Source organism: Hipposideros armiger, unplaced genomic scaffold (genome assembly GCF_001890085.2).
Source record: "Hipposideros armiger isolate ML-2016 unplaced genomic scaffold, ASM189008v1 scaffold_611, whole genome shotgun sequence".
Taxonomy (NCBI): Eukaryota; Metazoa; Chordata; class Mammalia; order Chiroptera; family Hipposideridae; genus Hipposideros; species Hipposideros armiger.
Window position 1 is genome coordinate 748687 of NW_017731961.1, and position 13917 is coordinate 762603.

Consider the following 13917-nt stretch of genomic DNA (forward strand, 5'->3'; position numbering starts at 1 on the left):
TACCTATTAATCATTTAATATAGAAACATCTATGAGATATGTATTATTATTACCCCCATTTTAAGATGAGGAAACTGGGGCAGAGAGCTCCTTACCAAAGGTCACAAAACTAGTAAGGAGAGGATCCCGGGATTCAAATCCAAACATTCTACTCGGGATCTGTGCTTTCAACGTTCATGCTAAATAGCCTGAGCATTTAGACAGTGCTGAGAAATTCTATGACAGTCATAGTGCTTGCCAGCCAGAGAAATTTTTAAATACTAATTCCTCTACCAATCTACTTGGGGCAAGGGGTGGTATTAATTCAACAAATTTATGACTTTCTAAGCTTTTCATGAAAAATTGATTTTTTATTCCATTTAAAACAAACAGAAAACCTCTATTGGACATTTTTTCTCATTTGGGCAGGAGTTCAACCTTTACAAAAACATAATTTTCTAAATTTCCTACCCTATCATCACACTATTCAAATATTTTTTAAAAAAGGAAAAATATGATCATATTTCAGAGTTTTATCCTTCAGTATCTAACACTAGTCTTAAATCCATCATTACATAATTCTTTTAACTCTCTCTAATGATGCAGAAAACTTCTTGAGAAGCTCAGCAAGAGGGCACACAAATACAAGATGAGCTGTAGAAAGGTTCTGTAATAGTTTAAAAGCAGTAAAAAGTAATTTAAGGAACTAAAATGTCAGGAGACAAGAGAGTGATGTGAACAGCATAGCAAGAGAAAAGGAAACGAACCCAAAGGAGGAGAAAGAAGAACCCCAGTGACCGAGATAAACACTCTGAGGGCACATCAGGTGCTAACCAGCAGCTACCTATCTATATGTATAAAAATAATTCTACTGAAGCAATCCAATGTCAATTCTGATGGCATTAACTTACTCTTCAGTAAAGTACAATGTAAAACAACTTAAATGTATAAATAAGTCATACTTTGAAAATAGAAAAAAATGTTTTAAAAATTAGCTTTCTAAGGGCCGGCCGAGTGGCTCAGTTGGTTAAGAGCTCGCTCAAGGGTTTGAGCTCTGAGCAACAGCGGTTCGAGTCCCGGCCCGAGCTGAGCAGCCGCTGAGCTGCCAACAGGTAGCAGGATGGCTCAGCAAAAAAAAAAAAAAAATTAGCTTTTCTAATTTTGTTAAGACTTTGATGTCTGGAGTTCTTCCTGAAAAGCAAGTGAATAACAATAAAAATAATTTAAAAATCTATGATTTCAAGGATTAATCTATTATTTTGAATCAAGATATCAACCTAGTTTTGACTCAAAGAGTAGAAATAACATCATGGGTTCAGTGTGTACTCAATTTTAAAACTGTTTAAGAGGTTATTCAAAATAGCCTTTTTTTAATATCTGGGAAACCCCCAAAATTCAATTAGGAATAGATTAATCATGTTATCTTACTAACCCCTCACACTGACTCAATACTATGGATATAGTTCAAAAGTAAGAATGGGAATGAGTTTAACAAGTACAACTCAGCAGTCATGGAGGTTACATTCTCCTCTGAAGTTACAATTCCCAAATACAATTTTAAAATGCTAAGAATGTATGCATGACTATATATTTCCAGAGTTTCCAAGCTAAGGATATAACTAGGGTGATATTTTGAACTAAAGATATCATATATAATGTTATTCTGAAGTTCTTAAGATCTCATTTGAGATCAGACAGCAGCTTAAGAATTGAGAGAATCAGGCTAAAAGAAACAACATAAGTGTAGGATATAGAGATCTACATGTGCATAAAGTTATAGACATATTGTAGCTCTATCTGTACATAAATACCCCAATACACACTTTCCAGAGGCACAAATAGTTTTATCAGCCAATAATCTCGAATCCTTTCATTACACATCAATACATTCAACTCCAAAACTTAGAAGAGAACCTTAGAAATCACTTAATGTAAGTGATATAATCCATGATTACAAACCACCTGTCTTGTATTTATAGTATTTATAGCCACAGCCCAACACCACAAGATGGAACTTAAAGGCTTCAAGAATCTGCTAGTAAGGACACAGAATAAAGTAAGTGCTGGATGCTAAAATTTGCATGTTGTGTGGCTCTTGAGAGGTTCCCTCTACAGTTGCGACAGTTTCTTAAAACGTAATCTAGGGTTTTATGTTCCTAAGGAACATAACTGTTTTTATCAGAGTCCAAATGAAGAAACGAAATACTTGTCGCCTTTGAATAATGCAATCTACAAAAGCTTAAAGCCAAAGCAACCTCAGTTTTACCAAAAATATGAATTCATTAAGCATCATTAAAAGTAATATAATTTGTGTACTCTTAAGGAGTTTTTAAAAGCAAGTTTACTCTTTTGGTCATATAACAGCAAAACTAAACATATCTTCCTGGGGATGATAAACTTCTGCATCACCAGAATCTGTATGCCATTGTGGTGACTATATTCTGTGTGCTGAAAATAACTCATTTAGATATGAAGTCCTATCAATTTCTGAAAATTTCCTTTTACAATGGACAGTAGGTAGATAATACTAATGCTATCAGTTCTGGGCACTGAAGTGGCTAGTGCCATACCACTAGCTATCCCCTCTCCTATCTCCTCTATGCATCAAAAGTTCCTCAAGGGAAGGAATGAAGAATCTTCTTCCTTTAGTACAGTGCACAGCACACTGTATGCACAAAGCAAGCGCTCGATAAATATGTAGTTAATCAATTTGTTCAATATAGACATATCATAGATATAGATACATGCTATAGCTCCATCTGTACACAAATACTCCATTATACAATTTCCAGAGGCAAAAAATAGGTTTACCAACCAATAATCTCCAATCCTTTCATTACACATCAATATGTTCAACTCCAAAACCTAAAAGAGAACCTTAGAAAACACTTAATGTAGAAACTTAGAAAGTACTTAATACAGTAGGCTAAACTGGATATTTTTACTCCCAAAGTTTTATTTGCTTTAAGGCTCTCAATTTTGCCTATACTGGGTGGTTACAAATACCCTTAATTATTTATTCTGAGCAAATCTGTCATGATTAACCAATTTTTGTTCACAATAAGGAAATAAAAAATAACATGTTTATTCTACCCTGCTCTAGATAGTTTTATTTGGACCAATATGGGTACAAATCAAAGTTAAACCTATTTTCATTGCTTGCTTTAACACAACCTACCAAATACACATTTGTCTTTAAAATATGCTTTAGAATAATGCCTTCTAGGTAAATTAAATGACTTAGAATCTTCCTTTATTTAATACTTATTATGGCAATAGGCATTTAGCATTCAGGGATTAGCTGGAATCACAAACCTTAAGTGTAAAGGAAACTTTATTGGCCAGGAATAATTTTAATGAAAAAAGATCATGGAATCAATAGCCAGATAATATAAATCAAGTTTTCAATTTTTAATAATCAGCCATGAGTGATAATTAGGCCAACATACATCATGAGCTTAATCTACACATTGTAATTACTTTTGCTTTACAATATGGACTGTACCCTAACCTGAGTTACCTGACAGGTATGGGGCTAAACAAAAGAAAATAGGAGGAGAGACCAGGGATCAACACAAATCCATCTCCACTAAGTTTACTCAAACGGTATATACATATAATGGCCAGCAACAAAAGTGATGACAGCTTATTATTAATTTCAGAAAAAGTTTGCAGGCCACTCGGACATTCTTTCAGGTTCAAGGTTTCTTTCCATATTCAGGCATAGCTCAGAAATATAGGCATAGTTCCAGATCACAGCAATAAGGTGAATATCACAATAAAGTGAGTCACATGAATTTTCTGATTTCCCAGTGCATATAGAAGTTATGTTTACACTATACTGTAGTTTAATAAGTATGCAATAGCATTATGTCTAAGAAACAATATATATACCTTAATTAAAAATATTTTATTGCTAAAAAAATGCTATCATCTGAGACTGCTGGAAAACGGTGCCCATAGACTTACTCAACACAGGGTTGCCACAAACATTCAATTTGTTAAAAAAAACCAACCAACCAACCAAACAAACAAACAAAAAAACAGTATCTGCAAAATGCAATAAGGTGAAATGCAAAAAAATATGAGGTATGCCTGTATGTGTATATTTACAACACCAATGATCCCAAAATATCAATATTAAATATGGCTACATATTAGCATTCAATTTCTAAAGCACAGCTACATTAATAGTCCTACATATAACTAGAATTAATAAAATCATGGTTAAGTAACCTAAGTTAGGGTTCAATCACAGGACAAGAGCTATATCTTTATCACTAATTTTCAAGTGGCAGTAGGAAAACTACATAGTCCTTAAGTGTCTCTTCCTGGAGGAGTGTTGAGGGGGAGTGTGTGTGTGTGTGTGTGTGGTGTGTGTGTGTGTGTGTGTGTGTGTTTTAATGTAAGATACAACTAAAAATCAAGATCGTCTTTGAGATTGTGTCTTTAAAAATCAGACAATACACATCTCTGTATACAGTGCTCTCAAATGCTGGTGTGCAGCAACGCAGTCCCCCAAAGAGCTTGCTGGAAGTACAGAAGGCCAGGCGCACTCCCTGAGATTCTGTTTTTGCAAGTTGGGGGCAGGGACCGAAGAGCTATATTATGAAGCAGCAGAAGTTTTAGTGATGCATGTGAAATTATGGTTTAGTTTTGAAACTTGACCACGAGCCCAACACCTAAACCTGAAAAAGGAGGTTACATTTTGTGACTGCTTCTGTGTAAGTCAATCTGCCAGCTTTCCTAACACATAGACAAGACATATTTGAAAATATTGGGTTGTGAGAAAAGTCATGAAGTATTTTTTTCTATGTTTTTTGTTGCAAAAATGTGTCATGACTTTTCCGACAACCCAATATATAAAGTGTTAATTGTTCTAAAATTCCCTGCATATCCTTTATTTTTGAAAAGACACGTTAAAAATAAAATCAGCATTAATAGCATAAAAAAATATCTGTTCAATATGTCCACCTGAAGAAAAGATACCTAATGCCACTGGGTCTGGGTTAACAGGACTCTGCTGCCTGGAATGGCTGCTGCTACTGCTGCCGCCCTTTTTTAAGTCCTCAGCATCGCTATACCGTCGGATCCAGTAATTCAGTTCCTCCCGGTCGGCTTCTTGACATCTCCTTAGTACAGTGAGAGATCGCCTTGTTTTCTCTACCATGTCCATTATGCAGTTTAACAGCTATTCAAGAAACAGGGGGAAAGGGAAGACCATATCAATCACCACAACTTAAAGACTTTGGCGGGTAGTGAAACAAACTATTTTAGGACAATGAAGGATGTTGTTTAATTCCTGAAAGCTTCAGTCTAATATTTTTAAAGGTTAGATTTGAAATTGAGACCCAATAGATGAGTAAACTCAATGGGAATGAGAATACAAAGTGGGAGGCATAAACATGAGTCATGACAGAGCATACATCATGCAGGATACAGCCATCTTTCCAAATACTAATCTCATTACTGAATAAATTTAATAAACCTTTCATAATAAAGCAGTAGCCCATTGGACTGGTTTTAAGGACTCCTTTCCATGATCTAAATGCTTCTCTTATGTAAGTGACTTTGATATCAATTTAGAAACCAAACCCTATATTCTACATCAAACATTCTCATTCATTAGCTTTTTCAAGGATAGCACAAAACATACCTTCAAAGCATCCCTACACTTTTATTTTATTGTGTCACCTCACTCCAGTTGTTTTCAAAACATTTTTAACCTAAACAATTACTGACATCTTACATGGTCAAGATGTTTCCATTCCTCAGCCCATTCTCTGTCTGTTAGTCTGTGATCAATCATTTCTTCTTGACGTGTGCCATGCAACCCTACAAATGTAGAAAAGGTTGAATCATCCTAAAGCATTCAGAACATAATTCATATGCACACAGATACTTAGCAAAGACTATGTGGGCAAACTAAACAATATGAAACAATATTGAAATGAGTCAGACTCAGATTCAGAATTACCTAATGGGCTCCTCATAGAATGATTAACTGTTAGAACTAGAAGGAAGTTTAGAGGTCATCTGGGTCAGAACCCTTTCTTTTACAAATGAAAAAGTGGGGAGTAAAGTGACAACAACCCCTGGGCTAGTTTTCCATGTGACATTCTGTAAGTAAAAATATAAATAAATTCTAATTCTTTTAATAAATACAAGAAACCAGAAACCACAAGTACCACAACTAGACAAGGACAGCAACTTGACTGTTCCCCTCCCCCAATTCCCTAATAAAATCTTTAAAAAAAAAAAAAGAAACCACAAGTAGACATTAAGTGGTTTCAAAGTGTAGCTTTCCTGCATTACAAATAAAGACAGCATAAATTATTTTACATGGGCAGAAATATGCTTTCCTAAAACAGCATGGTAAAATATTTCTACATTTCAACATAGTATAAGTGAACACAATCCTATTACATATACCTCCATGATAAAGAGGTCATGAAGAAAGGACTTAAAATAACATAAAAGCTGAATATACCCATTCAATTTACAAAAAAAAACCACCAAAAAACACAAAGAAAGAAAAAAAGAAGTTTGACATCCTCTATGAAAAAAATCAACATACCAGATATAATTTTGGACAAATATAATAAATCCAAACCAAAAAACTTTTAGTTTAGTACCTAATTTGTAGTCCAAAGCAGTATACATGCTCTTTAGCATCACAGTGAAAAATAGTACCACAAAAAAATAACACATAAATGCTTGCCAAGTGGGCAACAATAATGAACATGAGCAATTATTGAGGATACTCATTAAAACAGAAAATAAAATGTATCTCATTAAAAGGATAGGGTAGAAGGCTCTAAGATACCTGCAAACTGGTTGCTGTTCTTACAAAGCCATTATGCATAAAACATCTTAGGTTCTACTGTAAAGGAAAGGCATTGGGCTATGGCACTGCTGTCCATTTTTAACAATTAAAACTATTCTTTTTGGTTTGGGTACTCTGAATAGCAAATTAAAGATTGGCATTGTCTGGGATTCTTGACACCTAGGGTTCTTCTCTGAGGGCATTATGTAAGAGTTAAATGACAGTAAGAGTTATGAGACAGTGCATTACACTTTTTGTGAAATCTGAGTTGTTAAAAATCCCTTCTTTCAGCTAATTTGGAGAAATAAAGATGGTGAGTCACATGCCTCTTTTCAGCCAACCATGAAATATGAACAAATATCAAACATGAAAAATAAACAAATATATGGCAGCTTTTTCTCAGACTAAATAAAAAACTAAATACTAAATAAAAAACACTTTGCATAATTCCTGCCCAATTAGAACATACTCTGAGATACATTTTAAAAGTTAAAATTGTCAATGCCACCTATTGGTAAAAAAGTGGAATTGCAAATATGTTTTAATAATACCAGGTCTGACAATTAAGTTTGCGAACTCATCCTAGAAAAAAATGCTACATACCTTATTGCTGAATATCACTACAGTCACCTTCGAAGTACTCCTCTTGGGAAGTTATGCATCGATGCTGGCACCTAGTCCATCCTTCAAAGCAATTTTGGAACTCTTTTTCTGGAATGGCCATCAGAGCTGTTGTCGTATTACCCTTGATGTCCTGAATGTCATCAAAATGTTTTCCTTTCTATATTTCCTTTATCTTCAGGTAAAGAAAGAAGTCATTGGGGGCCAGATCAGGTGAGTAGGGAGGGTGTTCCAATACAGGTATTTGTTTACTGACTAAAAGAATCCCTCACAGACAGTGCCGTGTGAGCTGGTGCATTGTCGTGACTCAAGAGCCTTGAATTGTTGGCGAAAAGTTCAGGCTGTTTTTGTCTAACTTTTTCACGCAGACTTTTTAGCACTTCCAAATAGTAAACTTGGTTAACTGTGTCCAGTTGGTACAAATTCATAATGAATAATCTCCCTGATATCAAAAAAAGGTTAGCAACATCATTGCAACAAGTTCGCGAACTTAATTGTCAGACCTTGTATGCCTAATAGAAAAGACATTGGGGAAATGTAATATCTAGTTATTGCTGTTTGTTGTGATTATTTCAAGATGAAATGTTTGCAAATATGTAATTTTTGTTCACTTATTTTTTGCCTGTTTTAAAGAAAAAGCACTACAATTGAAATGAGTCATCACAGAAGATAACTGAGAGTGATGAAGATATAAATGTGGCACTAACTTTCATGAAGGCATCTTACTGTTTGCCTTTAAGAAGAAAGAACTCCAGAGATTTCAGAATTTCAAAATTCAGCAGACTACTCATGAATCAATAATGATACAAGCTCTAACACATGAAATAATATTAATGAGCAACAGGATGTCTGTGGCTAGTGCGATTCCAACATTTGTGAAATAGTACTAAGCTTCATCTCATTTTAAAAAAAATAACAAGTACACTACAAACATGTTTGAGCTCAAGTACTTGGTGAAAACTATAGGATTCATTTGCTGCTTTTGAACTCTAAAGGTCATTTGTTAGAATCAAATCTTTAAAAAGAAAAAGTAGGACCGGCTGAGTGGCGCGATGGTTAAGAACTGGCTTGAGACGCCAGAGGGCCCCGGTTCGGATCCCACATATGAGGGCCAGTGACACTGCCCTCCACCGCTAAGATGTGGAACAACAGCTCAACCTGGAGCTGGGCTGCCGGGAGTCGCCGGCGACGGCGTAGGCTGCAGCCCCTGTGGCAGTGGGTTGCCATGGGCTACCGTGTGTAGCCAGCAGCCAGCGTGAGCTGCCAGCAGCTGCAGTGAGTGGCTATCCAGAAGCAGGCGACTGATCTGCCTCGCCCGGGAAGAGCGCAATGATGGTGCCAGCTGGGGCCAGTGAAGCAACGTCCTCCCCAACTAGACTGAAGAACAAAAGGACAGCAACTTGTCTGTTCCCATCCCCTCAATGCCCCAATAAAAATCTAAAAAAAAAAAAAAAGTAAAACAACTCTAAACTTTACATTTATTAATTTCTCTATTTCAGATGCTTAAATATTTGTCACCACACAATTTTTATTTATATTCATAATACCAGGGTATGTACTAGGAGAAAGTAGCTCATAATCATTAAAAAGCACATTTTCGTTTCTGGGAAGTTTAAAATTGATGTTGAGTCTTAACTGGTTGTTATGCTTTAGAAAATTTTAGCTAACTAGGCTAAAACTCTAAGCTTATTTATAAACCAATGTTGCTTGTAAAGTATTTTATTAAAGTGCTTCGGTGAGTATATGTCTCTACATATAATAGGCATTTATAAATCAGACCAGACTGAGTATATCTTTATGATAATTTTATATTTTCAGAATGGCAGCCTAATCAACACTAATTTGTTACTCGTCCATCAACATTTTATTTTATATTAACATATACTAAGCTCTGCCAGACTTTAGGAATAATTAAGTAGTTGCACATATTTATAGAAATTGGCGCTATTATTGGGTTGTCGGAAAAGTCATGACGTATTTTTTCTATGTTTTTTGTTGCAAAAATGCATCATGACTTTTCCGACAACCCAATAGTTTTATAAGCTAATATAATTAAAAGGTAAGGAGCATGGTCTGAAAAAATATCAGGTAAAACCAGTGGGTACAGATATAATTCATAAAGGGGTATTTTTCATTACTAGATGAAAACTTAATCATTGCACATAAGTGTAATTACTTCCTTGATGATTACTTTATTGAACTAATATTTCATAAAATGGCATTTGTTATCTAAGAAATAGTCCATGTCCTAACACCTACAAGGTGGGGTATCTTGAACTGGTCTTACAATGAACTGGTGACTACAATTCTACTTGAAAATGAGCAATCATAGTTTTGGGGAATTATGTTATAAACAAATGGCAAGGCTTTTGTCTGGAAGGGGGTTGTTATCACATTTGATCTGGCAATCAAAATATCAACCCAGCCTGAGAAATAACACAACCACTTTTGAGAATTCTTCTGCAATGTTACCTGAGAGAGTAACTGGCTCTTAGACAGACTGGCTATTCAGCAAGCACAAATGATATGCTTAGCCATTTCTCTGACACACTATGTAAATGTAGAAATGACAATTGTGGGGAACCAGAACTACTATTTTGCTATCTCACAACCAGTGCCTCAATCACCCCTCACCTCACTCACCTCTCCCTTTCTGCTTTCTAAACATTTAGAGGGTTGTGTGTAGAAGGGAAAAACAGCTTATATATGGAAGCCCCTATTTGCTAGTAACCTAGTTAGAAATCTAGTATAAACTTCTGTTCACCACGCTACCTCTAACTGTGGCTAAAAAACACTGTCTCTATATTCAGGCAGTGAATAATTGGCTGGCCATGCTTTTCAGAGTTCTGCATCCTCAGCTCTATGTCCTGATTTTCCACTTGGACTTTGTCCCTTACTGTTTACAGCATCCTTGCCGAACAAATCACCCATATCAGGAAAGTCTGTCCACAACTAGCTACAAGGTAAAGGGAAGTCCTGATGGTAGGTGGCATGGACACAGAAGATAGGAAAAGAGAGGGTTGACTGTTCCTGTCAGTTTATAAATAGCTAGACTCACCAAAACTTAAGAATTAAAGGAGTTCCGGGAACAGTGCTCTGATACCTTCAGCTCAGCCATTGATCATGTATCAAAACCTACCTTGTTCATTTTCTCTCTCCTTTTTCATGGTGTTCACTTGTTCTTTAGAAGGTGATGTCTCCTAAATGCTTCACTTCCAATAGTTTTGTGCAAAGAAAAAACGAATACAGGCAAATGGAACACATATTTACCCAAACTCGTTCCTTCTTTGGAACTGTGATCTTTGACACAAAATTTCAATACTTAATTTAATCACTAACAGTTTCAGGTTTAAAAAAGTACCCAATCATTCTTCAAAAAACATCTGTTGAGGTAAGCCACAGACATCATGCTATGTCATATTTTTCAAATATGAAATATAAGGACTGGAAAAATCAAAATGAACTTTAAGCTTATCTGAGATAAAAGATACAACAAAAGAAAAAATTGATATCTAAAAATATGCGTGGCAGGTGGACTGCAATTGAAATCTCTCATATTACAAAAATTAAACTAAAACTTCACTTTGCATTTGTGAACACAGTTGAAGATTTATATTAATTTAGAAGTCCCTTCCAAAACAAATTAACCTGTTGTCATAAAGAGTACAAGTAAATAAGAGAAAGAAAGCACAGTTGTTAAAGAACATGTAACTACTAACCAAGTTTCTAATAAAGGAGACAATATAAAGAAAGAGAATTTTTACCCCTATCACAGGTTTCAAACCTCAAGTTCAACTGAGAAGTAATGATGCAAGTCTTTAAGCAACGAATCCCATAAAAAGCGAATATATCTTTCATCTTACCCATAGGTCTGTTTCTGTCCCTGAGGTCCCTGTGGCTGGGGTGTCGATACGAGTCCCTGTAGTGGTGGGCAATGGCCATATCATCCAAACGGTAATGCTGAGGTGGAGGTGGGGTGGGGTGAGGCAGGCCATTGGGCTGGTAGGATAAGCCGTTATTTGGACTGTACCGCTGGCCTGGACTAATAGTGCATGGTCGCTTGCTTGGATGTTCTGAGTGCAAAGGCTCTCTGTCAAAGCCATTTTCTTTGGTTCTAAGGAGTAGGGTAGAAAAAAAAGTTTGTTTCATAATGTACTCAGATACCAGCATAATTTAGACAGTCACATTTGAACTTGTAATATAAACATACTATTCCTTTACTGGCCAGAAACTTTGTAAACTCAGCTTCTCAGAAGACCTATGGGAATTCAGCGAAACCCATGCTGAGGCCTAAATGATCACAGGACTGCACACAGGGGAAAATGGTTCACTTCTCATCAAATTAGCAAACATCTTTTCAGTTGAGGCTCATGTGTTTAGGTCATAAAATAAGAGGAACCCAATTTCACTCTGTAGATAACATTTTCATTCAAAAGTGAGTACCTGCTTTCTAATAAATTACCCTAAGACCAATTGTATTTGGTGAAGATTCAAGGTAGAACAGCATCTCTCGCTAGATGAATTTTTAAGGTACATTCACCCAACCTGATATCTGACTTTCATGTCATAGAACATCTAAGAGCTGTGTTGTCCAATACAGTAAGTAGCCACATGTGGCTGTTTAACTGTAAGTTAATTAAAATGAAATAAAGTTTAAAATTCAATTCTTCAATAGCAGTAGCCACATTTCAGGTGCTCAGTTACCACCTGGGGCTAGTGGCTACAGTAATGCACTGCACAGATACAGAACATAGCCATCACAACAGAAAGTTCTATTGGAAAGTGCTCATCAAATGAGCTAATATAATAAAGCAATGCAATACCTGTGATTCTGACATTACCTTGAGTCACCATAATATCAATCAGCAGTCATTTAGAACTAGCTGGGACTAAAAGATGATTTAGGTGCACTCCCTTATTTTAAATTTGAGAAAACACATGCCCAGAGAGCATGTGTGACCTCTCTGGAGGTCTGAGTCATCAGGTCTCGGGTCAGGATGGGCATACCCCTGACTGCACTTGATCGTGTGATACACAAAACTCAGGACTTGGCTTTCAGAAGGAATACATTCTATAAATGAGGCCTCATAACAAATCACTGCTCCTATATTTTCAAAAAGAAGTAGGCCTAAAGAAATATTTTCTGGCTGAATAGATCTCTATTTTTAGAGACTAACTTAATATACTCAGTAAGATAGGAACAAACCATATCCAACTTTAAATGGAATCATAGCTCCCAAACTAATTTTTTATGTAATAGCTGCCTCTCCTCATAAGACCAGCACTCGATTGTTAGACCAGTGGTAATATCTATTTTCCCTACAAAATTTTCCCATACAAATTCTACCAACTCACAAGAGCTGCAGATTTCTGCATGCCTCTTTCACTTTTAGATTGGTACCAATAGCAAAGAGACCTTAAGGCATTTTGTCCTACTTCCCTGGCTTCCAGGATGGTCTCTGTCTAATAATACTGGAGGGACTGGAGTGGCAACGGACTTAACAGAGATCATTAGAGTCACAGGATCCTACAATGAGCCATTCTTTATGTCCCCTAGGGTAGATCCCCAGTGACAATTTACACACACAAGATTGAGACGGATAAAGGAGTTAGAGACAGAAGGTATAGCACACAAAGAACTGAGGGAAACTGCAGAGTTCATGTGAAATGAATACATGCCCACTACATCCTGAAAAAAAGATGCGCTGTCCTTGGAGACAGCAGAGTGGCCAACACTGGAAATGACAGCAGGACATGGTGCCTGCAGGAGTGGTGGCTAGAAGTCTCAATGCTGCTCGTTTCAAAGTATACTCACCCTATATATATTGATCATTGATATCAGACTAAAATGTCCACTGTATCTCAGACATTACCTAAATGCATTGCTTTAAAATTATTTTTTTAAGTAAAAGGAAACATTCTAGATATCAATTTATCTTCTAAGAGTTTATCTATGTGATTCTAATTTGTATTTCTACATCCTATACACTTCTGAATAATATACTTCAAACATTCAATGCACATTACCAGCATAAATCAATTGGAAAATACTGAAGACTATTAGCAGCTATGAACACAATGCTAACACAGCACCTACCTTACTGGCAGTGTGGTGTAGTGGAAAGAGCTCTGGACTGGGAATCAAGAGACCTGAGATCTAGTCCTGGCTCTTCCATGACTAGCTGTGTGACCTTGGGCAAGCCACTTAACCTCTCTGGACCTCAGTTTGCTCATCTGTAAAATGAAAGATTTGGACTAGATCAGTGGTTTTCAAACTGTGCCACCTGAGGTGCGTAAGGGATTCTGCAGGCAATGATGAACTTTTCCCCCAAACAGTCATATTTAAAGGGCCAAAGGAACCCACTTATTATTCTCATCTGTTTAACAAATTGGGGTTCCACCTAAAGTTTCATTTTAAAGGAAAAAGTCTGCTGCTAAAATCAAGTTTGAAAACCACTGGACTAGATGATTTCTGAGGTCCCTTTTGATTG

At 36.2% G+C, this 13917-nt stretch overlaps 1 protein-coding gene across 9 annotated transcripts in view; it reads right to left on the minus strand.

Moving 5' to 3' along the window:
- RUNX1T1 (RUNX1 partner transcriptional co-repressor 1) overlaps positions 1 to 13917 on the minus strand; it is a 169052-nt gene that overhangs the window by 27587 nt on the left and 127548 nt on the right. For all 9 annotated transcript variants that reach the window (XM_019624982.1, XM_019624979.1, XM_019624977.1 and 6 more), the window contains 3 exons: positions 11290 to 11540; positions 5729 to 5814; positions 4969 to 5170 (listed from right to left, as the gene is read on the minus strand). In XM_019624982.1, coding sequence (XP_019480527.1) covers positions 4969 to 5170; positions 5729 to 5814; positions 11290 to 11540 — 539 coding nt within the window. The remainder of the gene's footprint in view (positions 1 to 4968; positions 5171 to 5728; positions 5815 to 11289; positions 11541 to 13917) is intronic.